The 27,947-nt window shown below is 45.0% G+C and overlaps 1 protein-coding gene across 1 annotated transcript; it reads left to right on the forward strand.

The window, feature by feature from the left end:
• Window positions 1-964: 964 nt before the first annotated feature.
• On the forward strand, window positions 965-27,084 carry LOC111845558 (voltage-dependent calcium channel gamma-3 subunit). Its single transcript, XM_023815061.1, has 5 exons — window positions 965-1,469; window positions 1,714-2,177; window positions 20,255-20,338; window positions 25,582-25,722; window positions 26,562-27,084. Exons 2-5 carry the CDS (start codon window positions 1,964-1,966, stop codon window positions 27,071-27,073), a joined length of 951 nt encoding a protein of 316 aa, XP_023670829.1. The 5' UTR covers window positions 965-1,469; window positions 1,714-1,963; the 3' UTR covers window positions 27,074-27,084.
• The last annotated feature ends 863 nt before the right edge of the window (window positions 27,085-27,947 follow it).

A 27,947-nucleotide genomic window follows, 5' to 3' on the forward strand; every position in this document is an offset into this window, starting at 1 on the left:
ATGTTTAATCTATTAATCTCCAAGCTAACAACTGACACAGTCTGACAAGGATTGCAGAATGACATTCGCAACCTGGTACACATGTCCTATTCTGAACAGGCTCTTCAGAATGATAACACAATAAAAACGGGGATGGTTACGTGGAGATGTAAACAACGTATGGATCACGGATGGTTATAATTCGCAGCTCATACTTCTCCTCTGTACATATACAGCCTTTATGATTGTTGGTCTTCAAATGGCTCAATGATTTATTTCAATTATTAATATTTGAATTAAGTATGGGGTTAGCCGGGGTTAGCCTGTGGGAAGTTTATATCTTATCTTTACCTTTTGAAGTTTTACACATTACCTTATGTGCAGGATTTACACATGAATATCATTGTGGCTTATTAATAAGCATAAAAATCACGTATAGGCCAATTATGTATATTGATGCATATTGTAGGGAAAAATACTTTTCTATACAATTTTCATGTTAAAGTGAAGTTATGTTCTGTTTTAAATTTGACATTTTCCAAGTATTAGTGGATTTATTAGTATTCATACAATGCAATTTAAAGCAAGTTTCTATAGGTATATGTTGTATATGCAATTAACAGAACGTAATTTTCATATAAAGATATTTCATTAATGAAATAATTAACAAATGAATCTGCCTGTTCGTTATATTGCCATTATTTGTGGGACAATAGAAAATTGCGTTGTGAGCGTTCCTTTCCTTCCATTTATTTTAATTTGACATGGAAGTTCATGAATAGACGCGTCCTTAAACTCGATGTTTAAAAACGTTGTTGGCTCTTTAAGTCTTATTCTCTTCTCCAGGGTCTGACTCTCCATGCATCACTTGTCAATATCCTTGCATATGACGGCCTGAGCAGCTCGTCGGTGGGGCCAGGGGCGCTGTGCGGGCGGCGGCGGGGGGGCGGGGGGGAGAGCGGGAGATCAGAGGCTGACTGGTCCATTCAGCACCACGGACAGCAGCCGGCGCTCTGCTTGCGATGCTCAGCCGCCCCTCCGGTGCCGCTGTGGGCGTCGCTGTCACAGGGATGTGGGAACCGCCACAATAGTCACACGGGCAAGGAGCTGGCTTCGATACTTTAACTATAAGTGCCACTACCGCTGGAAAGAAAGAAATCGACTCGTCTTAATTTTTTCTGTCATGCATTTTAGGCTGCGATTTTGCATTTTTAGAAACCACGTTTAAATTGCATCGCTCCTGTTGGGCTGAGCATAAAACAGTTTGGAGATCTCGTCGTGCAAAGATACAACGCAACTCATTCGTCCTTTTGGATATTCGGTATATATCGTAGGAAAACTGGATATCTTACGAGAGGATGACACATTTTCCTCTCAACAAGATTATAATGTTAAAAACTGTTGAATTCAGACATGCATAAAACTGAACCCGGTACAGCGTGTGCAGAGTGTGTTCAGCAGCATGTGTGCGCTCAGGAGGACCTCCATACGTGAGTAAAAACCGCTATATCGGTGTATTAACGTGTTCATTTTAGGGGGAAAGGGGAAATTCATGGTGGAAATGCACTCGACGTAAAATGCATTATTTAATTTTTATTTGATTGTTATTACTTTTGCAAACCTGATTTCTTATAAGGTTAAAACGGTCTTTGCCATTGCGCCTCCTTCGTCAATTTGTAAGAAATGCCTGTTTTATTCCATTCCTTCATTTGCTGTCTGTTATTCCGGGTTTAGGAATGGAGACTACTCGATATTTTGGACAGAGTGTTCCCAGCAGCTTACGTGTGACGAGCGGGCATTAACCTTCTCGCCGGATCGGAGAAGTTAAGAAGCGACGGCAAAAGCCGCCCCGGTAACATCATCAACTCCGACTCGAAGATAATGTCAATTCACGTTGAAGTCGCCCTGAGTTTTCACCCAAAGGGAGGCGATCCATGCCCGCTTGAAGACTTGTGATGAACTCGGTTCCTCCCTGGAGTGAAGCATGATGAGGATGTGTGACAGAGGACTTCAGATGCTCATTACCACCGTGGGAGCTTTCGCCGCTTTCAGCTTGATGACAATAGCGGTGGGGACCGATTACTGGCTCTATTCGAGAGGCGTATGCAGGACTAAGACCGCCAGTGACAACGAGACCAGTAGGAAAAATGAAGAAGTGATGACCCACTCAGGACTCTGGCGGACCTGCTGTCTAGAAGGTATATTGTCTTTGGTATTTTATTAATTTGGTGATGGGGGATACAGGTTTGCATCTTTCATCCACGTCTATATGTATTCCATAGAATAATTTCAAATTATTCTCTTGAAACCATTTCACTCAGTCCTATTGCAAAGTGTCGAACTCTTCTCGTTTACTAGGCTATCATACTGCGTGTGTTCGAGTCGCACGCAATTATTGCCTTGGAACGAAACTCAGTAGACATCTGAATACTTGATCGCTGTGATAACCTGTGGGATTCAGCTGCTGCTAACTTTAATCCGTAAATTTTGTAATGAGGAGAGGAATCGTATCTTACCTGAGAACGAGCCAAAGAAGGGAGGCGATAAGCGCTGTAGAGGACAGGGATTCGATTGAAAAAGCGGTGATCATTCTTATGTTTTTTTTGTGGTTAATTATCTGTTTCTGGTAATAGGAAAAGAAACATTTCATAGCATTCTGGGAAATAAAATATGACATCGACCACAAATAGAATCTTATTTGTTACCATATTGCATGGTTGCATTTCGTAGTGTTTTGGGCACTTATTTATCGAAATCCAATTAAGATTATACAACTTTAGTACTTTTACGCACAGCAAGTATTGTTATGAGAAAGTGAGCCAGTAATGAAGATAAAAATAAACACGAAAAAAAAACAATTTTGTTGAGGATATATTTCTTGGGAAAGATATTTTTCTTATTGTTTGAATTTACAGTGTTAGCCTATATTCTGCCTGAATCGTTCTGATTTTTAAACTGAATGTTTTTAAATAATCTGCTAAATTTTAGACACACAGACACAGAGAGAGAGAGAGAGAGAGAGAGAGAGAGAGAGAGAGAGAGAGAGAGAGAGAGAAGAGTAATCATTGACATGCTTCTCAGGCGTGTTTTCTTAAACGTGCTGTAGTGTAAGTTGGCTGTTTGCACAGGTTTGGATACAAGTCATGTTGTTCAATTATATTAGCAGTCGAGTTGTCTGCTGTTGAAAATGCACCTCGCATTGTTGCAAAAAAGTTGTCTTTAACCTTGATGTGTGACCTTGAACCTTAGCCACTCCGATCTTCCATTTTGGTACCGTTAATGAATCTCCTTGCCTAAGGATGCTTTTGATGTATTAATTCCCATGAAGATGCCACTGACATTTTATTCTATTGAATGTTATATTCTTGGATTCCTGCATCAATATTTTTTCTATATAATCTTTTCAACGTGGGTGTTATTTCGATTCGATCATTTGAAGTTCGGAAATATTGTGAAAGGGGTGATTTTTAACACTATGTGAAGCCCGTAGTTATAAAAACACAACAAAGGCGAGTTTCGCACACAGTCCATGTAGCCTATTTTGTCGTCTCTCACCTGCTCGAGTCTCAAAGCACATCAGATAACATGCGGAGCCAGGCTGACTTCATCCTAATGTCACCGTCTGGCTCGTCATGGCTTACTGTCATGTCCTCTACAGAGGCACAAAAGCGCAACTCGAGCAGTTACCCTGGGAGGTTCCCTCGTCGAGTGTGGTCCTTTGTGACGAATAACATCACCGTTGTGTGGCAGCCCCTTCGCACAGAGCCGAACGCCAGCCCGGCGTTACGCGCCGCCTATAGCCGCAGCCGGAATCCGCATGTGCGCCGCCCCAGTGATCCCGAGAGGAGATCACTGGGGCTAAGTGGCGTGGAACGTACGCTAAGTGGCGTGGAACGTGTGCGGCGAGGTAGCCGTGCGCCTCTTCGTGGAAACGAGGCTGATGGGGCTTAGCGATGTAGGACATCCACGCTCCTCGTTATCACATCTAGAACGGTTTTTTTACGTGATAGTGCCTGGTTATGAGTTTGCAAACCACACGTTTAATCTCATTGGTTCTGCTTTCCAAGCCATTAGACATGAAGCATGCTGGAAATACAGGAGCGACGGAGGGGCATGGATACCCTGACAGATTCAGGGGGCCCAGCACTTGACAGGGGCCCATGAATACTTGAAATCTGGGGGGGGCAAGGTGACATTTTATGAAGGGGCCCAGAATTTCCAGGTACCCCTAAGTATAAGATATGCAGCACCATAAAAAGATGGACAGTAAATACATATTAATCACCCTTAATTCACCAGGCTAAATATGTCAAGGATTGTGTGTGTGTGTGTGTGTGTGTGTATATATATATATATAATATTTCTAAATTAAAAACCCACACATTATATTTTGATACATATATGGATTATGTTATAGTAATTGTCATGTGCAATTTGCATAAATGTTTCATTGGCATTTTGGAAAAAAAATTGGCCCTAACAGCATATCTTCAGAGGTTTACCAGTATAAACGTAATGAATGAGAGCTTTCATATCATTTATATTGACGAATAACTAAAATGCTTTTTAAAAAGTGTTCTGAAATTTAACCGCATATCCAGCAATTGTTGGTATGAGCAAATCTTTCAGAATAAAAGGCTCATTTTGTATAAAGACAGCAAAGGGAAATTCTGGGCCCTCATAATTAATGTGTCATTCAATTTGCCAAGATAACAGGGACTAGAATAAATGGAAGTTAAACTGATGCATGCCTTAGGATTTCTTTTACACATATTAAGCGTGTATAGAATCAAAGGGTAGTGATACAAAATTAAGGGATCTTGCTCTTTTAAAATGAAAATTGTATTAGTCAAACTTAATATTATAAGCTACCAAAATCTCTTACACTGTGAATCATTTATATACAGACAAATTAAATAATTGTGGAAATATCCACAGGTCTCTATCTCTGCTAAACATCTATGCTTAGAGCACATACAGTGAATATTACTGCTAGACAGCAAAACCTTCTTTGAAATGTTAACGTATCCTATAGCTTTCAAGATATTCTCTGGTAACAATGTCTCCCATATATAAGGGGGATATACTTACTGTATGGGAGGGTAGTGAAAGATACAGATGAGGTGCTCGTGATCAGCGTGTTTTTGGTTTATACTGTACCTCTTGTGTCTCCGTGCAGTGATATGGGATGATATGGGCGTGGCCAAGCTTCAGTTTGATGCATCCCAACTGGTGTGTAACCACTTAATCATGAAATACACAGCAAAGTAAGAATTAAACTGAGGAGGGGGGGCGGGTTTGTGACATGCAAAGAGTAGCAGTGCTCGTCGCTCTGTGTGCACCCAAGCATAACCTGTCTTCTATACTCTCATCAGTTCACTTCTAGGTGACTGGTTGCCCTGGTTTGGCTAAAAGGCTGTTTCTGTGACTACATGCCTTGGTTCCCTTTCGCTTCCCAATCCACAGAGGAGGTTAAAAGACAACCTGCATGTCCAGAACCGCCTTGTGGATTTTCAGAGGCCAATCCTAAATGCGTTTGTGACTGCTGTGGTCGCAAATCTTCAGATGTGACCGTCTACGGTACTCAAGCACAGCCTTTAAGATATCATAGTCATTTACTTTGGTTTATAGACTAGTCTGCTTTCCAAATTATCATTTATGGAGGTGTTTACAATGAAGAAAAGCTTTGCGCCATGAAATTCAGGGGCAGATTTACGATTGAGTTATAGATTTTTTTTTCCCCCTCTCCCAATTAAGGATGTCCTCTGAATTGTTACCAGTGGTTTTGTTTTTTCTGGCCATGGACTTTCAGTTGCTTAAAGAGTCAGTAATGATGTGGCAGCTACCTATAGAGCAGTGGTTTGGTGCCGCTCGACTGCAGAATGCCAAAGGGAAATGGCTGAGTGCCCCCCCCCCCCCCCCCCCCCCACGGGACTCATCGCCACAAACGTGTTTTGATGGAACAGCTCTCTTCACAAATCATTCAGGATTCTGAGCGTCAAGTATTCATTTTTCCCCGGGGGGTCAACAAGCCACAACATGGCTACACTAATTAGGGAAATGTACGACTCTTACGTACAGTTATCTGAACAATAAACCAATATCATTGTCAGTTAACAAATCAGTTACTATAGCGGCATCAGTGAGATGACTGTAAAAGATAATCTCTAGCTTTGAAATGTTACCATTAAATATTTTTGTTGAAAATAATTTTTTGGCTTAATTATTTAGTTATGAATATTACAGTAATAACTGACACCGTAAAGATAAATCTATTAGTATCGATTTTGTTTTTTTTTTTTGCACTTTTCCCCCTTTTTAAGGGGAAAATTCTTTTAAGTTACACTTTGACTGCTTTCAGTTATCAATCAGGTTCCAACAGGTCAGTTTTAGTTACAATGAATAGCTTTTTTGGCATGCTAACTTTAGTGTAAGAAAGGCCGATTTTTTCCATCTGATACTGCATAAAAGTTCAGCGTTGTGTGGATCAGTGGATGTGTGGCATGTCCATGCTGGTCTGACAGCCTGACAGAAAGACTGTGATGAAGATGATGTGTTGGACACCTGTGATGGCAGTGAGGATGGGGGACAGTATGAAAGAAGGAGGTTCTCTGTAGATCTGGCTCCATGGAGGAACTCACTGCCAGTTAATAGGAGGAGGAGTATTTTGACAACATAATTTGAAATCTAGCAGGAGACTTTCAAGCAACAGTGACTCACCTTCCACAGACAGTCTCCCCTTCCTCCGTTGGTGGTAGACGGATGTCATCCTGTCCTTTGTAAGCTCAGAGCAGATAGAAAATTATCTATCTAATATCTATATCTAATTATCTATAAAGGAAGCCTGAAAACTGTACCAGCATGTACGATACAGAACCTCAGACTTTTAAACAAACGATCGTGTATTCAGTATCCAAAGTTGAAAAAGGTACAATTCACCTGCAAAGAAGATTATAATTAATATCAGGCATACATCGACTGCTAATTTTAATTCATGTAGCGTAGCACTGGTTCCTCTCTGCTTGGCACTCGTTAGCTAAATGACTGAGAGTGTTCCGATAATTCCACACGTTGATGTCGTGTAATCCATCACCATCAGGCTTGCGTGGCCACCACCGTTTCACCCAAAGTAAGATTAAAGACAGGCGTCACCTGTGACACGAATAAGACCATAAATGAGTGAAGGAAATTACAGAATGACCGAATGAAGAATGAAGTTATTTTCTTTTTGTGCTCCTCGCAATCAAGGATCAGAGCTGAAGATGCTCCTCTCTCCTCAGCATGGTTTCGAATCAAAGGGTAACTTTTTTCAAGGAATGTCAGTATTACAAAGCAATACACATTATTATCACTTTCACTCGTGACTGTTTTTACGTGATAAACCAGTGTTTTTCATCCCAGTCCTCAGGGACCCAAGACATACCACATGTTTGCTCCCTCCCAGCTGCCAGTACAGCTGAACCAAACAATCACACAGGGAACAAGCCAAAACGTGGACTGTCCAGAGGTTTGAGAAACACTGTGAGAAACCATCAATACTCTACTTTAGGTTAACTGGATGTCTAGGGGTTTGGTTTATTATACTTGGGTTTTACTAGTCTCTATGTTAAAAAGTCAACATACATAATTATGAGATTTAATAGTCACTTTTATGTCAGAAAAAGCGAGCTCCAGTAACACAGATTTGCTTAACTCACTTTGCTGAAAAAGTCCATTGATGGCCCTTAGTCAGATGAAGGGAGAGGCCTGTCCCAAATCTTGCACACTTGCACACTTTCTTTTGGTCCTTGGGATTATAAGGAGTTGGCAAACACGTAAAGGGACACAGAAGGTGCGGTGCTGGTGTGAGACAGCTGCATGCATAACTATCATTGTACAACTTCAATAGACATCGTAGCATTACTAGACCTGAAAGCACAACGGTAGGTATTGTAATTCAATTAACTGTAAACCTGCAAGTGTATCTTGTAGATAGTGATTTGTGCCCATTAAAAGCATTAGGAGGTACCCCCTTTTCAGGTACGTGCCGGGGCCTGGGGGTGCCTGAGCACCTGCCCAAATACCTGCCCGAGTACCTACCCGAGTACCTGCCCGAGTACCTACCCAAGTACCTGCCTGAATCAGAGGTTAACACTATGACAGATTCTGATGGACATTTTGTTCAACATACAACCAGACCTGGTATACCACAGACATGGTATTTTAAAATAGCATACAAAGTATTTTTTCTCAATCAAACTATTCCAGTATGGGCTGATGGGTTTTTGACGATCCCACCCCCCGTTCGAGTACCTCCCCCCCCAAAAAGCCTCTGCACGCCACTGCTCCTGATATAATTAGTATTACCAGCTTTTTGCCACTGTATATTTGATCAATCACATATGTTCATCTAAGAGTAACATGAAATGCTCCAAAGAACGAAGTAACCCCTTAATGCCCATGACTTCTCTGGGGCAGTAAATCGCACCCGCAATGTCTCATGACGTAAGCGATCCTCTCCCGGGTTCCTGTTTCATATTAGTGGCGGGAACACATATTTAATTACTCCACATTCACAATAAACTAAGATAAACAACTTACATCTACAAAACTGATTTGTAAGGTACTATGGGGATAGAAGCAGTCCCTAAATGAATACTAAACATACTGCACTCAATATCAATTAAATTATTTGTGGTACATACAATGCCAGAATTTTTCATAAAACTATATTGTTTTGTAGTGCATTTATGGTACTTATTTGGCAGCATTTTACAATTCAGTACATAGAAGAACAGTATTAAGTACATTAAACAAAGGTGACTGGAAAACAGCATGATCCAGTAAACTGATCCATCCATCCACCCACCCATTTTCTATACCAACTTGTCTTATGCAGGTTTACAGGGTCTGGAGCCTATCCTGGAATCTACAGGTGCAAGGGAAGGAATAACCCAAGATCGAGCACCAACCCAACACAGGGCACACTGCAAAGCATGTTTTTGGAATGTAGGGGGAAACTGGAGTAGCAGGGAGAACATGCACACTCTACACATGTAGGGGCAATGACTGGAGTCCGGGCAACATCAGTAAGCAGTGTGCCCCCTGATCCAGTATATTCTGCTACAAAAAAACAGTTCATCATAGAAGAAAATTCATTCACCACATAAAAACACAATGCGCATGTTTAATTAAAAGCAGATTGTTAATTACCTCTAAATACTGCTCACAGCCATATCTAAAGATAGACAAAATGTTAAGATATTTTGAGTAAAACTAAAATTATGTTTTATTGGGGAATATCGCAGAGCATTTGCCCATAGGCAATGTGTTACGACATTTTCACAGCCTGATATAACAGATTGTCAAATATGCGGTGGATTATCCAGATTGCGTCTGAAATGCGCCCATGTTGCCTTCAAGATTTTGTGCATAATTGTGGTCTGGAAAGCCGTATGGAGATTCGGGGGACATTTGTTACTAACTAAATTTTGGAAAGGGCACATTAGCCTAGGGGAGAGGACGCAGTTTTTTGCACTTGTCAGAAAAAGTTTCAATGAAACGTCCACAGTATGGCTATAAAGTCTGTTATAGTGAGTCTTAGGTCTATTGTGAAGCATTTTTAATCAAAATGTTCATAATATAAGTACTGTATGTAAATTGAGAATTAGTGCACAGGAAGCCTATAGATATGAAGGCAAATTTTAGTTTTGCCTCTTAGTGTCATAATATTTTGAAAATACTGGAAACCTTATACTTTAAGTCCACCTGAGAGCATGCATTTGTGTCAGCCATTTCTATACTGTCAGACTGATAAAGTTACAAAATAGTTTTGAATTGTAAAATTCAAAATCGCTCCTGAGAGTTTTACTTACACAAAAATGTTCTGAGGGCAAAAGGAAAAATGATTGGTTCAGATAGATAACCAATCAGATTGTAGAGGGGGTGGGTCCAAGCAACTAGATGAGGCAGGACCAGCCATTCGGATTTTTCGTCCTGCCTTCAGAACGTTTTTGTGTAAGTAAAATCCCACGATCTTAAAAATAATTCTTAATTTAAATGAATGCTATATTATATTTATTATATATATATATATATATATATATATATATATTAAATTAGATTTAAAATTTTATAATAGTTTATAAATTTTTTTGAAATGGTAGAATATCTATGTATGCAACTAGTTTGTAAATGACATTTATAACCAGAATTCTGCACATTTGGTAAGTTAAATCAACATTTAATAGTTATTGCAAGATTTCTGGATTATAGAACCATGTCTTACTGTTAGCAGAAGATAATTATTGTCTTTTTTTCTGTGATAAACCCCACATATTCTTTGGAAAGCAGGGCATCATGCCTGGGAATCCCACAAAATGCCTGATTAATTCGTACAGGGTCAGAGAGCCTCCCATGAATGCGATTTGTTTGAAAACTCCTTATTCAGAATGTCAGTGAAAATATCAAAGATGAACAAAAGGTTTTACTGGTTGCACTGTGTTTGAAATCAGAATTATATTCATTAATGACGATATAAGATGTGCTCAGACGCTGATAGTGATATTGAAGGAGTCAGTTCTTTGGTCAGTCCTCACTTAAGGTTAGCCGAAACAGTCAGGCTTTGACTGTTTTATACTCTGTGAATGTCACAGGCAGCATACAAATGTCTTCATTTATCATTGTGCGCTATTTGGCTGTTTGCCACGTGCTAAGATAAACCGCCTGGATAACCGCCTAGCCACATGTGGCACGCTGAAGCTAGAGGTCTATCAGAACCTCCTGTCCACTTTAACAGTCTCCCTCCCGTTTGTGCCACAGATCTCTGGGTGCTTTACGATTGATCGCACTGCTCCTCGCAGCCACGACTGGTCACGGTGAAATATGAGACTCGCTGTAAACCTGTGTTTATTGGCCAGTAATAGTTTATTATTTACTCTGCCGGTTGGGGATCAATGAAGTTTTAGAGGCTATCTCGGGTGGGGTGCCGCATCCCTGTGATTCACACTCTTAATGTGCAGTCTGAGCTTGGCATCCTGCTGTCAGACAGTGGTTTAGTCCTCCCTTGTTCCTGAAAAACTTTATGAGAATGTGATATTGGCGGCAAACGAAAGCGTCAGTTATAACATCACCACCCTTGTCAAGGCCCAGCCTCATCTCCTGGACGGTGAGCAAGGCCACACCCTCATCCCAGTGTCTGGTGGTGTGTGAGGTGTAGATGTAGGCTTGGGTAGATGTAGGCATGCATCTGTGCCCCCTGTCGGCCACTAATGATGGCCTTTCGTTCGACTCGATTCCCAAGCTTTCGTTTGGAGATGCCAGCTCTCACAGACTGACCTAAATCAGTGGCCTGTCCCCCTGCTCTCTATCACAGTATTTCAGCAGAGAGTTACATGAAGCCCTTTGCCCCGACGAAGGACACTGACGTGACCTGGATCATACTGTTTGTGTAACCAAAGCCTGTACCCAGAGGGCTGCTCTCCCGCACCAGCCCTCAGTCAGCTCCTTCATGAACCAGATTCCAATGTCATTCATAGCTGAGAGTGAGTCACTCTGGAATCTCTCTACAGTGTTTCAGACCTCAGCAAACTCACAGCATAAGGCAAAGGACCAGTATAAGCAGTTTCTACACGCTGTTACGATGTGCCTTGCGCCATTCCTCCTCCAGGTGGAATTTCATGTCTTTGAGATTTTTGCATTTCCTCAAAGATCACATAGGATGCTAACAAAAGCTACGAGCTGTGGGGGGGGGGGGTGACAGGACGAAGGAAGTACCGTACCTTTAAAACGGTGTAAGTGATTTTCGCTGGAGCTGTCTGAGTGTCTCCTTTATTGGGAAAGCTGAGCCGAGTTTTGAGGTAGATCACTTGCAGCCCGTTACAGCTTCTTTCCAGCACGTATGCGTGTTTGTTGGCCAGAGTTAATTGTTGTGGGGCTTTGGGACTCGGGGAATGAGAGTCAACCTCAGAGAGCCTGACACCGGACCTTGCAGGGGTGGGGGATTCACTGGATTACGGGTGTCGGTGTTCAATTACAGTAAACGTCCGCGAGGTTGCGGTGACCGCTGCCCACCGAGTCCCTGTTATTACAGCAGGAGCTAAAATGCTCCCCTGCTCAGAGGTGAATGAGGGCCTCCTCTCCTCCTGCCAGCGAAGAATCCACTCCTTTTTGGAACATTGTTTGGGGGAACGATTTTAGCCAAACTGCTTTGTTAAGCCTGAGCAAAGGTAGCCTACTCTGAGCCAAAATAAGAGACAACAGAAGTGAAGCTGGGAGGAGAAGAGTTAAGTATGAAACTGTTAAATCATTACCTGCCCTTTTCCGCACTGTTTGACATTATGGATGATCGGTTTATGATGATCTCCACAGAGCAAGAAGTAGCACCACTAAAGTTCTCTAAATAACATTGCTGTCATAGACAGGTCTTATAACACATGTAAATACACCGTAAAGCTACAAAGGGTACCATAAACCCTGGCAATTTAAGAAAAAAACATTTTAAATATCAATATAATATAGATGCAGTGCTTGGAGAAGCTCGCCAGTCTTCATTGTTCAGTAAAACAAAGCCTCCAATGAATATGTAAAGACGTGGTGCTGCCCAACACACTAAAGGATTCCACTCCTCTATAGTTGGCCATAAATTCTGTCTACATCTGCAAAATGTACGAAACGCTATATGAAGTCTTCAGCAATGAGAAGGTCGCCGTTTGCTTCCTGCAAGACGTCATTACAATGTCTGCCTCTTTCTCTTTTAATTTCTACACTGAGGCGCAGCCAAAGTTGGGGGTAGGCGGCGTCTGCCTGCCTGCCTGCCCAGAGAGCTCTGACGGTAATCTTCAAGCGTGCCTGGAACAAAAGATACAGTAATAAGAGGCTTTTGGTGCCACAACAAAGATTTCTTTGAAGCTCCGAGGGCTGTCTGCAGAAGTTTGCTGCCTGTGAGGTAATCAGCAGAGCTGTGTCCACTGCATTGCATCGTATAATGGGGGAGCTGAAGGTGATGGGATCTCAGAAAGTTCAGGGATTCCTAAAGGTGACAGGATCTCTGACCTCCCGAATGAGATACATGAACTTATTGATCCAGTTTTTCTCTCTGTTCTTTGACTGGTAAAATACAAAGAATAGAATGTTGATATCAGATCATCAAGGAAATGTAATTTGGACCAAAAAGGTATGTCTGAATGAGAACTGCAATACTACCAGTAAACAGTTATGTTTGGAAGCCGTTTGTGCTAACTTGGACTGTGACATCTGCCATGGAAACAAAACTATTATTATGATGTTCCGGAAGGTTCTGAAAATTAATCCCATAATGGACAAAGTTAGTATATGGAGTAAGCTTGGTCCTGCACTTTGATATGTTGTCATGTCCTTAGATGGGGAAAATGAGGTACAATGCAGACACATTGAGCGAGCTCTGCATTGTGCTTCAGTGACTGAGAAAACTCCAAGGCGAGTTCACCCACGATGTTACGGACGTCTCACTCGCCTCTTTCTCTCAGCCAGGCCCGTCGAGGTTCTATGGGTTTTCCCGGGGTGGTCTCACATCAGTTATCGTAGGACGTGTTGAAGGGTAAAACTACATTATCTGAAGCTTTCCCTCACATTCACACCCCTGGAAGCCCACACACCCATGAGGGGTGTTCCGCCTCCCCCTCAGGACTACAGCTCACCCTCTGCATTTTAAAGAAACGCTCCCTTATCCCTTTCTGTTTACGGCGCTGCGTCTCTGTCAGCAGGCTTACCAGAGGCACATTATCCATGTCTGTGGCCTGCACTGGTTAATAGCAGCTATTTATCTCAGTCCAATAATGCAGACCTCAGAACACAGTCACTGTGAATAAACATGCTGGAGTACAGTCGTGTCTTTTTTCAGTTAAATATCCAGTTATTACGGTTCATCCTGATAAAACTTTCTCCGTGTTCCAAAAAAAAGGTAGTTTTGTTTTTGTGCCCAAGGGGAACCCAGAATTATGGATGGCTGTGCTCTGTAGCCCAGGGGCAAATGTGAGCAGAGGCTTCTCCCTGTTTTGCTTAGAAATCCCTTGAGTTTAGTCTTTTATTTATTTATTTGTTTGTTTGTTTGTTTGTTTTGCTACCTAGCTTGCAGTGAAATTCAACCTGAACATTAGCTATTAGCCAGGTTAAGGGATGGATGGACGGATGAAGAAATGTATGGATGGATGGATATCAGTAACAGTATGGCTGTTGAGGGAGGTAAGCAGGGAGAGATGATACGCCCAGGTCTGTTCCCCCTTTCCTCCTCCCTCGTTCCTGCCTCTTTCTTCTCACTGTTCTTTGGCACTTCTCCCCTTCCTGGGCTCAACAGGCAGAGCCATGGCGCTGGGTGCCGCTTCTGCCGCACTGTGGAAGCCCCCAAGGGCGGATGTTTCTAAGGGGGTGGGTGATGTGTGGGGGTGGGCCAGCTCACGCCCACTGCTGAGGATCATCGCCGTCATCCGCATTTAATTCCCCTCCATCCCCTCCGTCTTTTACTGTGTCTCTGCCGAATTATTCCATCCGCTGGCTCCCATGGCATAGTCTGCTCCCTCCCGCCAAAGTGTCCGTCGCTCGCCAGCGCCCCCCGCCCCCCTTTTGCTCGGCAGCAGGAATTGCAGCCATGGAAACGAATGCATCACGGCTAGAAGCGGCTCTTCTCGCAAGCTCTCGTTCTGCATTGCACCTCCGGATCCGGGGGCTGTCGGATTTGGCGCGACGTGCTGCCTGGCACCCGTGTGGCTTTTTTAGTGGGATCCTTCCGAACACTGAAGTTCTCTGTACTCCCTGCTTAGCGGGTCCAGAACCACAGACGTCCCAGTACAACCTGTTGCAGGATTGCAGAGGTTCAGACATGCAGCTTACAACAATAGACATTATTCATGCCACCGCCGGACATAATCACACTATCTAATAAAAATATTTGTATTTAAAATGTTAATTTGGACACAGCAACCTTGATGACTGTGACACTGACATTCATGCTGTGTAGGATTTTTATATTTTTCTAAAACGTTCATTGTTCAGCTAAAAAGAGACGGGAAAGTATTATGTTATAAATTTTGGCCAGGCTGTGTGTTTTGTACTAATAAGGTAATAACATTGGTTACTCTAAGAGGATAATTGCCTTTCCTTTAAAATGGACTGCTATCCTTGTATATAATCTATCAGCAAATGCTTTGGTCAGATAAAAGCTGGTAAACTCTTTCCTTATTTAAGGCAGGGCCCTCTCTAAATGCAGATTATTTGACCTTCAGAGACACGCGGCCTTGGTAAAGAGGCTCATTTTGTTCCTTGAGCTTTTAAAATGGCACTATATTCGTTCACCCTAAATGCAGTATAATAGATCCTAAAAGCCAGCGGCTGCTTTGACAGGTTTTAAGGGGTTGTTTTTAATATCGGGGGATGTGGAGCGAAGGTGACCTTGAAGTACGACTTGAATATTCAAAAAGGAACCTACTTTGATTGAAGATGTAATTAAACAGCGTTTTCCCATAAAATCAGAAACGCGGTCATATCTCCCATTTTCTGTGAGTCGGAAGAGACTGTAGGACAGTGTCTCTCAACCCGGTCCTCTTTGAGCCCCAGGCGGTTCACGTGTTTGCGCTTCCCCAGCTCCCTTCCAGACAGTCCACATTTTGAGCTGGGAGGTAAAGAAAATGTGGACTGTCTGGTGGTCCCTGAGCACCGGGTTGGAAAACGTTGCTGTAGGAGATCTGCCGCTCCCATAGTCCCTGAGGCCCTGTGGTCCCCAGGCCGGGTCTCAGTAATTCCCCCAATAATGGCGAGTCCCCCACCCCCCAAGCCCTTGTTCCCATTTTGTGCTGTCGGACGGGGATTAGTAATCACAGAAAGGTGAGGGGGTGTTAATGGAGCCTCAAAGCCTGAGCCGTGATTCGGGAGGGGGCCCCGTGAAGGCACCTGGTGACAGTGTTCATTAGTGGCCCCGGGTCGGCTTGTGGGGCCCCAGGATTCACCAGCTGCCTCGCTTTAATTGCCTATTAGGTAGATCTGCTTCCCAGAGGCTGCCGGGTGGCTGCTTGGGTTCCCCCTCATCACAGCAATTGTGCTGCTCTGCAGGGCAGCTGCAGAATGAATCCCCGCATCTGTCCTGTTTCTTCTTTAGTATTTAAGACATGTTAGCGTGTGATACTTAGCATTCAGATTTACGTCGTTCATATGAAGCTTTGGGAATGTGTGTTGTCAGTATTCGATGGAGGCCATGTTTTACTGGACAGTGTATTCATTTTATTTTCTTCTTCACTGACCTTTTATGATGCAGCATCTGTCCTCTTATCTGACCGCTGCCACCTAGAGGAAGGCATGTACACTCTCTCACTCCAGCCGCCGAGTCTCTGATTGATCCTTCCTCCCTCTCTTGCTTGTTAAGGCCGCGTTGCTCATCTCATACAGCTATGTCATGACTTTGACTTGGGGCCACTGTAATTGCAACACTTGCATCTTCGGCCCCTGTCAACTTGGCGTTCCAAACACGTGTGGCCGCAGACTCCCGCTTAACATAACTCTGAATTTGTTACAATTTTCTCCTGGGCCTTCCGTCTCCATGGCAGCATTTAATGAAGAAAGATCAGACAGGAAGTTGCGATCCCTTCCAGGAAGGAAGTCAGAGCAGCTTTGTCTCAAAAACACTCACAAAACATCACCAGGAATCTAGCTAAATACGAACTATTGTGAGATGTTCCTCGCATGCATTCTTAATGAAAAAAATCGCTTTAAACTCTTAGTTTATTATTCGTTTTCCTGCAGTTTTCCCATGAAATGACAATATTAGGGGGTTGGCTGGCAGTTTCTGCTTGTTTACGCTGTGAATTTCCTCTCTAACCCACCACACCGCCTGTCTTCCCCACGGCTCATAAGCAATTCTGTGAGTGACTCCTGAGTGCAGCAGCCACTCTGTCTGAGGGCAGGCGGCTCAGAGCACTGATGTGTATTTCTCAGGCACAATTGTCTGCAGCCACCCAGGAATCTCTAGCTGATTAGTCCCTCCATCTCTCGCCTGAGCTAATGGCTGATTTGTCCCCTCACTAGCGGATCCTAATCAGAATTCAGGCCGTCGAGTGACTCGAGTCGGGTTCAAACCGCACTCAGGATGACTGGCCAATGTCATCCAGTGATACCTTTTCTCAATGGTAATTTTGTTACATATTGCATAAATCTGCTTATATATTACATTTTGATAACATAAGATATAGGGCTAGTGTTGATAACCATTGGAATTGGATTTCATTTGCAGCTATTTCGTATTTGCAGGTAATTAGCTATTAAAATGTCAGCAAAAAGTTCCTAGCCAGCAAATGGTTGTAGCAGAAATGAGAAAATAAGTATTATTGACATGTTTCATTTCCAACTGCACTAAATCAAGACGTGAGGACTTTAGATCAGCAATAGTGGCACAGAGCCTCTTATTGGAACTGAATGTCACCGAGCCCAGCATCCCAGTGACGTGATACAGGGAGCTCCCAGAATGCACCTTGCTGCCTGGTGCAACTTTGTGTGACCACTTATCATTAATTTCCATCCCAACCTGTGTAAATTACTCACCTTGTAAAATTTGCTGGCCTTAGGTCATTTACTCACTTACTTCACCAGGAACGGCTCAAAGCCGGCACATCTGCATTACACTCACTCACCATAAATGGCACTAAGCCGGCACATCTGTATTACACTCACTCACCATAAATGGCACAAAGCCGGCACGTATGTATTACACTCACTCACTCACCATAAATGGCACTAAGCCGGCACGTCTGCATTACACTCACTCACCATAAATGGCACTAAGCCGGCACGTCTGCATTACACTCACTCACCATAAATGGCACAAAGCCGGCACGTCTGCATTACACTCACTCACCATAAATGGCACAAAGCCGGCACGTCTGCATTACACTCACTCACCATAAATGGCACTAAGCCGGCACGTCTGCATTACACTCACTCACCATAAATAGCACAAAGCCGGCACGTCTGCATTACACTCACTCACCATAAATGGCACAAAGCCGGCACGTCTGCATTACACTCACTCACCATAAATGGCACAAAGCCGGCACGTCTGCATTACACTCACTCACCATAAATGGCACAAAGCCGGCACGTCTGCATTACACTCACTCACCATAAAGGGCACAAAGCCGGCACGTCTGCATTACACTCACTCACCATAAATGGCACAAAGCCGGCACGTCTGCATTACACTCACTCACCATAAACGGCACAAAGCCGGCACGTCTGCATTACACTCACTCACCATAAATGGCACCAAGCCGGCACGTCTGCATTACACTCACTCACCATAAATGGCACAAAGCCGGCACGTCTGCATTACACTCACTCACCATAAATGGCACTAAGCCGGCACGTCTGCATTACACTCACTCACCATAAATGGCACAAAGCCGGCACGTCTGCAGTACACTCACTCACCATAAATGGCACAAAGCCGGCACGTCTGCATTACACTCACTCACCATAAATGGCACAAAGCCGGCACGTCTGCATTACACTCACTCACCATAAATGGCACAAAGCCGGCATGTCTGCATTACACTCACTCACCATAAATGGCACAAAGCCGGCATGTCTGCATTACACTCACTCACCATAAACGGCACAAAGCCAGGACGTCTGCATTACACTCACTCACCATAAATGGCACAAAGCCGGCACGTCTGTATTACACTCACTCGCCATAAACGACACAAAGCCGGCACGTCTGCATTACACTCACTCACCATAAATGGCACTAAGCCGGCACGTCTGCATTACACTCACTCACCATAAATGGCACAAAGCCGGCACGTCTGCATTACACTCACTCACCATAAATGGCACTAAGCCGGCACGTCTGCATTACACTCACTCACCATAAATGGCACAAAGCCGGCACGTCTGCATTACACTCACTCACCATAAATGGCACAAAGCCGGCACGTCTGCATTACACTCACTCACCATAAATGGCACAAAGCCGGCACGTCTGTATTACACTCACTCACCATAAATGGCACAAAGCCGGCACGTCTGCATTACACTCACTCACCATAAATGGCACAAAGCCGGCACATCTGTATTACACTCACTCGCCATAAACGACACAAAGCCAGCACGTCTGTATTACACTCACATGTTCACCACCCAAGGCGATGCTACAGATCTGATTGTCTGGTCACATATAGGAAGGTCTGAATCTTCTCTGGTAGCTTCTGAAGAAGCCTTTCAGACAGCATGGCTGTGACTCTGCAGACAAATTCTGCTTGAAGATACTAATAAGCACCCATGAGAGCAATTGAGAACAATGACTCAAAGAGAAAGGTTTGAAAAAAGATGTAGATAGACATGTTGAGGCTTTATCATTGAAACTGTGAATAAGTAAAACCCTTGGCTAAAATTGAATGGCCATGGGAGGTGTTATAGTCCTTAGCTGTAAACTCTTTCGCTGCTCTCCTCAGCTGGGGGAAAACCCCTCCCTGCCTGGCAGCTTCTCCGGAGCCCCCCGTTCAGCTTTCACAGTGGCGTGTGCGACTCACCAAGATCACACACTCAGAAATAACTGCCCCCCCCCCCCCCCCATTGGATGAAGCTATTTGTAGGAAAGAGGATTAGTGTCCCACAGTGGTGTACGGACATCTTAAGTGTTCAGCGAACATGTAGATGTTAAGTTGAACATTTTCTGGGTGTGATTGATGATGGCCACTTTGTGGGGGAGTATTCTACCAAATGTACAATAGTAAAAACGTGTTTCACTGGTGTGGTTTCCTTAAAACACACTGTTAATTCACAGTGTTAAATATAATTGCTGTATTGGTATTGTAAGGGCCTGGATTCCTTTATTGGCTAGTTACTTCATAGTCTCAGTGTAAGAGCTGAGCAAGGGGAATTCTTACGGACAGATTTGCTTCCAAAAGGGCAATCAATGCTCCATAAAGTGTAAGGGGGCAAATAGTGGAGGCCAGCTGTCAGGGGTTCAGAAGGGGAGCTAATAAACCTGTCTGGGTGTGATGGGCTTTGTGGGTGGGGGGGGGGGGGGGGGTCCCACACATGCCTCAAGACACACCGATAGCTCAGGGACGCACGCTTTATTTTCCCAAGGCCATGACAGAAAAATCAAAGTGCACTTTATTTGGAAGGGCAGAGGGATACAGGAGCCTGCTTAGAGGAATATTCGCTTGCCACCTTGGCCTGTTGCTTGGGCGAGCACAGCGTACACGTCCCCCCCCCCCCACACACACACCCCCAAACAGTCCCTCCTCATCATGCTCTGTCCTACCTACAGGAACCTTCAGAGGCGTCTGCAAGAGGATCGACCACTTTCCTGAAGATGCTGACTACGAGCAGGATGCTGCGGAGTACTTACTGCGTGAGTGCGACTGGTCTACCTGGCACGCACTCAAGCATGCATACACACACACACACACACACGCACATGTCGGGTAAACATATCTTTATGGGAACCGCTCATTCATTTCTATGGGGAAAATGCTAATGCTAACTATGACAACCTGAACCCCTACCCAGCCCTAACCATAACCATAGTAACCAAGCAAAATAAAACAGCTTTTGCATTTTTAGTTATTTCATTGCAGATTTTTATTAAATTGAGTTTTGCCTTATGGGGACCAGGAAATTGCCCCCATAAGGGAAAAAAAACAGGAATTCATCACGTTGTGGGGACATTGTGTCCCCATAAGGTAAGGTATACCCGCTCACTCACACATGCACGCACACACACACGCACATATGCATGCTCACACATGCACACACACACACACACGCACGCTCAAACATCCACATGCCTTAGGATTGGTTGTACACAAGGCAATGGGAGTGCTGCATATGTTTAGAAGTGAAACATTTAATCATTCTGGTATATTTGTGTTTTCTATGTCCGATGCACTACATTTCCGCCTTGGAATTATTCCGCGGACCACAGCCCTTGGTACTTCCTGTTAAGCTCCCCATTAACTTTTCTCCATGACAAATACACCAGGAACCCTCTAGCAGCAAGGCTGGCCCTCGTGCCATCCGCTGCAGGCACATGATCGCCGATTCGGGGGTAGAATTGAGGATTACCTCCAACATTTTTAGCAGCAGCTTCCTTCAAAGAGATTAGCAGGGTACAGCTTTCTGCTTCTGAAAAAGTGAGCAATCTTTGGCTTCAGGAAACTCCCCTCCCCCCCAACACATACACATGGGCGGACTCACCACCTCGGCGTGACGCTGACGTTGTGCCACAGCTGGTTAGTGCGAGCTGGGTGTCTGGTGACATCACCTTCCCGTGGGTAACGCGTCCAGACCTAAAAGTCTTCCCATTTCCTGCTCTCTATGAAACATCTCAGGCAACGCTTCCATGCACAGCGGCTCAGTGGGCAAAACTGTCCTCACATCAACATGGTTGGGCGTTCAAGTCCCTCCTTGGCTCCATGTGTTTGCAGTTTACATGTTTTATCCACATTGTGTTGGTTTCCTTTCACAGTCCAAAAGCATGCAGTTAGACTAATTCATTGACCATAGTCAGTGAACCTATATATGCTCTGTGATGGACTGGTATCCCGTCTAGGATGTCCCCTGCCTCATGCCCTGTGATGGACTGATATCCCATCCAAGGTGCCCCCTGCCTCATGCCCTGTGATGGACTGATATCCCATCCAAGGTGCCCCCTACCTCATGTCCTGTGATGGACTGATATCCCATCCAGGGTGTCCCCTGCCTAGTGCCCTGTGGTAGACTGGTATCTCAAATAGGGTGTACCTCAGATTTGTGCCCTGTGCTGCAGAGAATAGCATCCAGAAGCCCTTGTGGCTCTGACTTGGAAAGAAGAAGATGGATAGATGTTTTGCTACAGGCCATGGAAAAGACAAACAGAGCTGCATTGTGGGATGGCTCCTGGTAGCTTGTGGGGATCCATCATCACATGGTTAGAGCCTGTGGGGGCTATTTCCTAGTAAGGGTCTCTCACCGTCCTCTGTCAGCCATCAGGCTGTAGACAGAAGGCAGGGAGCCTCTCATTTACTACCGTTTCATGCTCTGAATTTTGATTGGACACCGGATGATTTAAGCGAAGGAACGCTAGGACTCCACGCCGGTTATTAGTGAAGCCGCCTGAGGTGTGCTGGGCACCCCTCGACCGAATGCTCTCCCTTAGCACAATCTGCTTCACCATCCTGACAGATGCAGTTAAGTCGCCCATCGTTATTCCTCCAGAATGCTCTGCTGGAGTCTCACAGCCATGCTAGTTGGCATATTGTGACAGTGAGCGTCAGTCTCAGAGAATGGGCATCTCAGAGGGAGACTGTGAGTGTGTGATGTGTGTGTGTGTGTCATTCACTCAGAAAATTCACTGAAACATGACATGGCAAATTCTGAAGGCTAGTTAAATGAGTGATAGATTAATGCTATATATCAGCCCGATTTTAACACGCAGTAAGATTAATCCTTAAACGTGGGTAGCAGTATATTAAGACTACAATTTCAAGTCTCATAGTTATTATAATTATTACTGAAAATTCGCCTTGGTTTACTCTGCAGAAAAAGCGATTTATAACGGCTTATGGATAGCGACTTTTAAAGAAGGATATTTATACTTCCTGCTTTTCTCTGTAGTTTTGTGCGAGCACAGTGTTCCATCAGAGACCTGAGCTCACTGCACCAACGTGTTGAATGTAGCTGCCGCTAATGACGTGCTTCAAACAAGCCTATAAACAGAAGCGTTTGAACATGGAAGACATACCAGCGAATGGGGGGAGGGGGCAGGCTTGGAGGAAAGACGAGGATGATGAGTGAGGAGGAAGGGCTTCTCAGGAACACAGCGAATCGACGAGGGACTGAACCGAATTTAAATAACAGCTTGGGCTCTGACCCACCCACAGTCACACAAAGAGCAAAACAAACAGCATGCTTTATGTATTAGTACTGACATGACATGCCCTGTGATGGTAAATGTAAATAAAAGGTTGGATAATTTCCCAGAATCCTCAATTCTGGGGCTGCATTTTTATACACTCGACAAATCCTGTATTGTCCAGTGGATGCAGGTTGGGACTTTAGAGCAGCAAAGCCATCGTCTTCCAGCCCTGGGTGCACATCTCAGCTCGGTGCAGGAAGAGAAAGAAGGACAATGAGGGACATACCCTTTGCTGATGTGATGACCGCAAGAATCGCGTCATCCCTGACGTATCTCGACATGACACAATACATTTCGGCAGAGATCTTTTTTTTTTCCCTTAGATGCCCATCAAACACTCTGTTAACAAGGATCGCCTCTGATTATCTGCCCCTGTGATTATGGTGCTCTGAGGGCTTCCACTGTTTCTACAAGGTGCAGCTGACCTTTTCATCCAATGAATGACCCACATGAAGCTGATCTCTGCACCTTCCCGGCTCCTCAGCTCTGTGTGCTCGCCACACCTTCCTGGGATGAATTTTGGCCATTTTAAGATGCGGTGAAGGCGATCCGGGCAGTGAGAAACTTTCGAAGGATACCAGGGAAATGAGGAAGATGGGGGAGATATGTACCCCCTCCCCCACAGGCACCAAAACAATAAAGAGGCACACAGATAAAGACAGGGAGAGTGTAGAAGTAGGGGCTTGTGTTGAGAGAGTGAGAAGATGCTTGGGACTGACAGCCACAAAATGGGACACAGCACTGTTTGAGATGTGCACCTGAATCAGGAGCCGTGAGATGGTTCCTTTTAGATGCGGAAATGTGGTATAACAAGCTTTGTGTGAGAGGCCCCGCTGATCATACCTCAGTGACTGTTTGCTGTTACTTCTGTTCCTGTGAAGGGTTTGTTCCCGTCTTTGCTTGCATGTTAAATTATATTTAGATGAGTGTACAGACTGTAAAAAGTCAAAGTTCCCTTTTAGATTATGTTTAAATGAAGGATAAATTTGAATTAAATATATAGTTCTGAGTAGATGACTTTCAGCTGAACTCTACATTTCTTTAATGTTTTCCAGCAAATTCTTGGACTCCGTGTGAGGGAGAATAAGTGGGACATGCTTAGTGCGGGCTCGTATTTCCTTGAGCGATTTATTCTCTCTCTCTGTTTACAAGGGCTGGGTTCGCCTTTTATGCGCCGTGCTTCAGATAAAGGGAGACGGCGTGCCGGGAAACTGGGACAGTGCGAGGCCTCGCTAAGCCGCGCAAGCTGCGGGTTTATGGGACGGAGGCGACGATACCGCTTCCAGGTGCCCGCGAGGTGCGCTGGGCCTGCGCCGGCCCGCTTCTGGGGATGAAAACCTGAAGCCTCTGCTGATACCTGAGCAAACTGGCTGCCCTCCGGCTGTAAGATGAGGGCTTTATGCTCACTGACGCACAGGCTGACGCCGTGGGTGTTCACCCTGGGCCTCGAGGGTCTCCCTGTCCTGGCACACTGACCTGCTGCCTGCGTGTGCTGCAGGAGTCGGCCACAGGTCTCTGCTCCATGACCTGTCAACACGCGGCTCCCTGAAATGAGTTTAGATCTTTGTCCCAGCTGGAAACAGGGTAGGAGTCAGCTAAAGTGCTAGACATAGCATAGGGTTCAGTCCAGCTGCAGGGATGGATAGAGAGAGACAGAGAGACCGAAACCTTTCACCTACACTGTCAGAAAAAAGTATCAGTTTGCACTTTTGAGGGTACAATTACTTGTCACTGGAGCTGTACCATCAAGGGTCTGCCAGTTGAATCCTAGCTGTAGATAAATGTACCTTTAAAGGTACAGAAGTGGACTCTGAGGAACATTTTTGTACCATTGGGGTACTTCCTCTTTTTTCTGACAATGTACCTTCTGTGTAGGACATTTCCTGTGTTTTCAACTCTGTTACATGTTTAAATGACTGACAGACCCTGTCCTTCTCCTCATCATAATCAATACGAGAACTTAAGATGACGCTTGACGTGTCAGTCATTCTTTAGTATGCATAATGGGAGTCAAAAGGGAAGGAGAGTGGAATATGAATGAGACTGGCCCTTTAACATACGTCCTGTGCAAAAAAAATAGGCCAAACACAAATTGCACAACATTAAAGGGACCCTATTATGCCTTTCTGGTTTTTCCCTTTCCTTTAGTGTGTTAAGTAGCTTTATGTGCATGTAAACAATCTGCAAAGTCTTAAGACCCAAAGTACACGCCATAGGTAGTATCTCTCACCACAAAAACCATTCTTCTCTAACCTGCTTGAAACGGCCTTGCTTCTGCGACATGGTGAGGTCACCCTGTAACACAATCCTTATTGGCGGCCTACCTGCAAGGATCTCTCCAGAACAGGGGCAAAATGTGTAGGGCAAGCTGAGCAGTTGGGCAAGCTGACCAATCAGAGCACACTGGGCTCATCGGGGGTAAATAGAGATGCACAGTATGAGAGAAAGATGTGTTTTTGGAACATAAGCATGTAGACCCCAAAAATAAAATTATGAGCAGTGAAAATGAGCACAATATGTTCCCTGTAAGCTTTGGCCCATTTTTTTTGCCCAGGAGTGTATGAAGTGGATTATCATGTCTTGGGGAGTCCTGTTTGAATGGTCAGCTTCATTTCGGTTGAAATGCACAGGCACAGTTTGTCTTCCATAGATCCCTGTAACCTGAACTGACGCTGTTCCTGTGTCTGTCTGTCCCGCAGGGGCCGTCAGGGCATCCAGTATCTTCCCCATCCTCAGTGTGGCGCTGCTCTTCCTCGGGGGGCTCTGTGTGGCTGCCAGTGAGTTCTACAGGAACCGGCACAACGTCGTCCTGAGTGCCGGAATCTTCTTTGTGTCCGCCGGTGAGGAGGCCTCCATCTTCACTGGGGTCGGGGACCCTCTCAGGAAGCTCATTAAGGGCCATGGATCTGAGTGTAGTGGGTGCTTTAAGACAGAAAGAGAGCTGGGTTCATTCCTGGTGGCACACACACGGTGATATTTACATTCCAATTTAGTTATTTAGCGGATGCATTTATTCAAAGAAACATATAATTGAGAAAGCAGCGTCACCCAGGCCCTGGAGCGATTGGGGCCCTGCTCAGGGGCCCAACAGCAGAATTGTTCTGTCAACCATGGGATTTGAACCATTGACCTTCTGGTTATACGCACAGCACTCCATCCTTAGTCTCTGTGCTGCCTTCACAGATGTGTGTAGGGTCAAAATGGCTTTGAAAGCGCCGTCCTGGAACGTGTGAATGTGAGAACCCCGCTGTTGACATGGCTAGGGAATGTTGGCTCTGATTAAACAGCGGGCTGCAAATCTGCAATCTCCTTGTTGATTAAATATTTACAGCGTGTCATTAGGCAGTAGCAATGCTGAAATCTGGCTAATTGAAGCCCCTGATGGAGACGCCACGTAATGTCAGGCAATTAAAATGTTGTGCCTGTTTTGATGCCATCGAATACAATATAAATATAATCTGCTCTTGCTCATGCTGCAAAGTTTAGCTTATTTTTTAGGGGAGGAGAATTCTTTTTTCTCACATGGAGCGTTTTGGTGTACATCTGTGAAGTCCACCACTGTGAAGACATATGGAATTATGGGAAATCCATGTGTTACTCCTCTCCGTGTAATTTTTTGGAGGGGGGGGGGTTCAACTGTGTGATGTAACCGGCTGCATGTTCTACGCCCCTCCTCCAGGCCTAAGCAACATCATCGGCATCATAGTGTACATATCGGCCAACTCCGGCGACCCCGGACAGAGTGACTCCAAGAAGAGTTACTCGTACGGCTGGAGCTTCTACTTCGGCGCGCTCTCCTTCATCGCGGCCGAGATGGTGGGCGTGCTCGCCGTGCACATGTTCATCGAGCGGCACCGCAAGCTGCGGGCCAAGTCGCGTACCGAGCTCCTCAAGAAGTCCAGCCTGGGCCGCATCCCCAGCTACCGTTACCGCTTCCGCAGGCGCTCCAGCTGCCCGTCAAGCGAGCCGCGCTCCCGCGACACCTCCCCCCTGGGCAAGGCCTTCGCGGGCCCCCCCGCCAGCGCCACTGACATCTCCATGTACACACTGTCCAGGGAGCCCAGTAAGGCAGCCATGAGTGCCCTGCTCAACTCGGAGAGGGAGTTTCTGCAGGCGCATAACTCCATCCCCAAGGACTTCAAAGACAGTCTGCACAGTAACACAGCCAACAGGAGGACCACCCCGGTGTGAGAGCCATCCAGACAGACGGAGGGAGGGAGGGAGGGAGGCGAGAGCAGAGGAGGAGGAGGAGGAGGATGCTAGCTGTATTGCTGAGGCTATCAAAACAGAACCACTGAGGCCAAAAGCCAAGCAGCTGCTATCACAGTCTGTAGGGTTGGAACTTCTTTATATAAATATATATATATATATTATAAATGTTGGTGCTTCCTTGATTTAGCTTTTCCAGTCACTTATCTTCTGTTACAACCCCACACGTGGTCAGACCCGCCAAGGACAAGCTACTGGAAAAAAGGAACAATTTCATTTCTCCCCTCCAACTTTTAAAAGAGTGTGAAAATGTAATATCTCAGCGGGCTCTCCTTCAGAAGGTGAGCAGTGTGTGATGTTGGGGGGAGGAAAGGTGTTTGTAGTGCAGGTGTATCTGCTGGCTGAGAAGCCCGTGCTGCTCAGGTATCAGTGAGCAGCCCTGCATGTCTGATCTGGGCTGAGTGCCTCATTTGCAGATGACTTTACCCAGGAGCCTTTGCTGTCCTATGGGCTGTACATGAGCACTAAGCCCAGGCTGGCGTCAGATGTCACCGCTAACACCCTGACCATGTGACTCTCACTGTTTTTCTTTGTACCCCCCTAAATGTCTGCCAGGATGTCCCCTTTTTTTCTTGGTTCCAATAGATGTGAAAGCCATTTTGTCCTATTACCAAGTCAGTAGTATCATATTATGCAATAAGAAAAATGTATTTGAAGAGAACAATAAAGTTAGCCTCTCTATGATTGGTAATGTTTTCTGTGTTGCTGGACTGATGTGGACATGCTCATGTTCCACAATATGTGAGTCTGTGGTTAGGTATGGTTTAATACTGTTGTATTTCATGATGCCCGCCAG

Source organism: Paramormyrops kingsleyae, chromosome 5, assembly GCF_048594095.1.
Source record: "Paramormyrops kingsleyae isolate MSU_618 chromosome 5, PKINGS_0.4, whole genome shotgun sequence".
In the NCBI taxonomy this organism is placed as follows: Eukaryota; Metazoa; Chordata; class Actinopteri; order Osteoglossiformes; family Mormyridae; genus Paramormyrops; species Paramormyrops kingsleyae.

Excerpts from the sequence above, each read along its gene's own strand:
- LOC111845558 (XM_023815061.1), top strand. The coding sequence starts at position 1,964 with ATGATGAGGATGTGTGACAGAGGACTTCAGATGCTCATTACCACCGTG. Across the intron at positions 2,178-20,254 it reads GCGGACCTGCTGTCTAGAAG|GAACCTTCAGAGGCGTCTGC; the intron begins GTATATTGTCTT and ends TCCTACCTACAG. Across the intron at positions 25,723-26,561 it reads AATCTTCTTTGTGTCCGCCG|GCCTAAGCAACATCATCGGC; the intron begins GTGAGGAGGCCT and ends CCCCTCCTCCAG.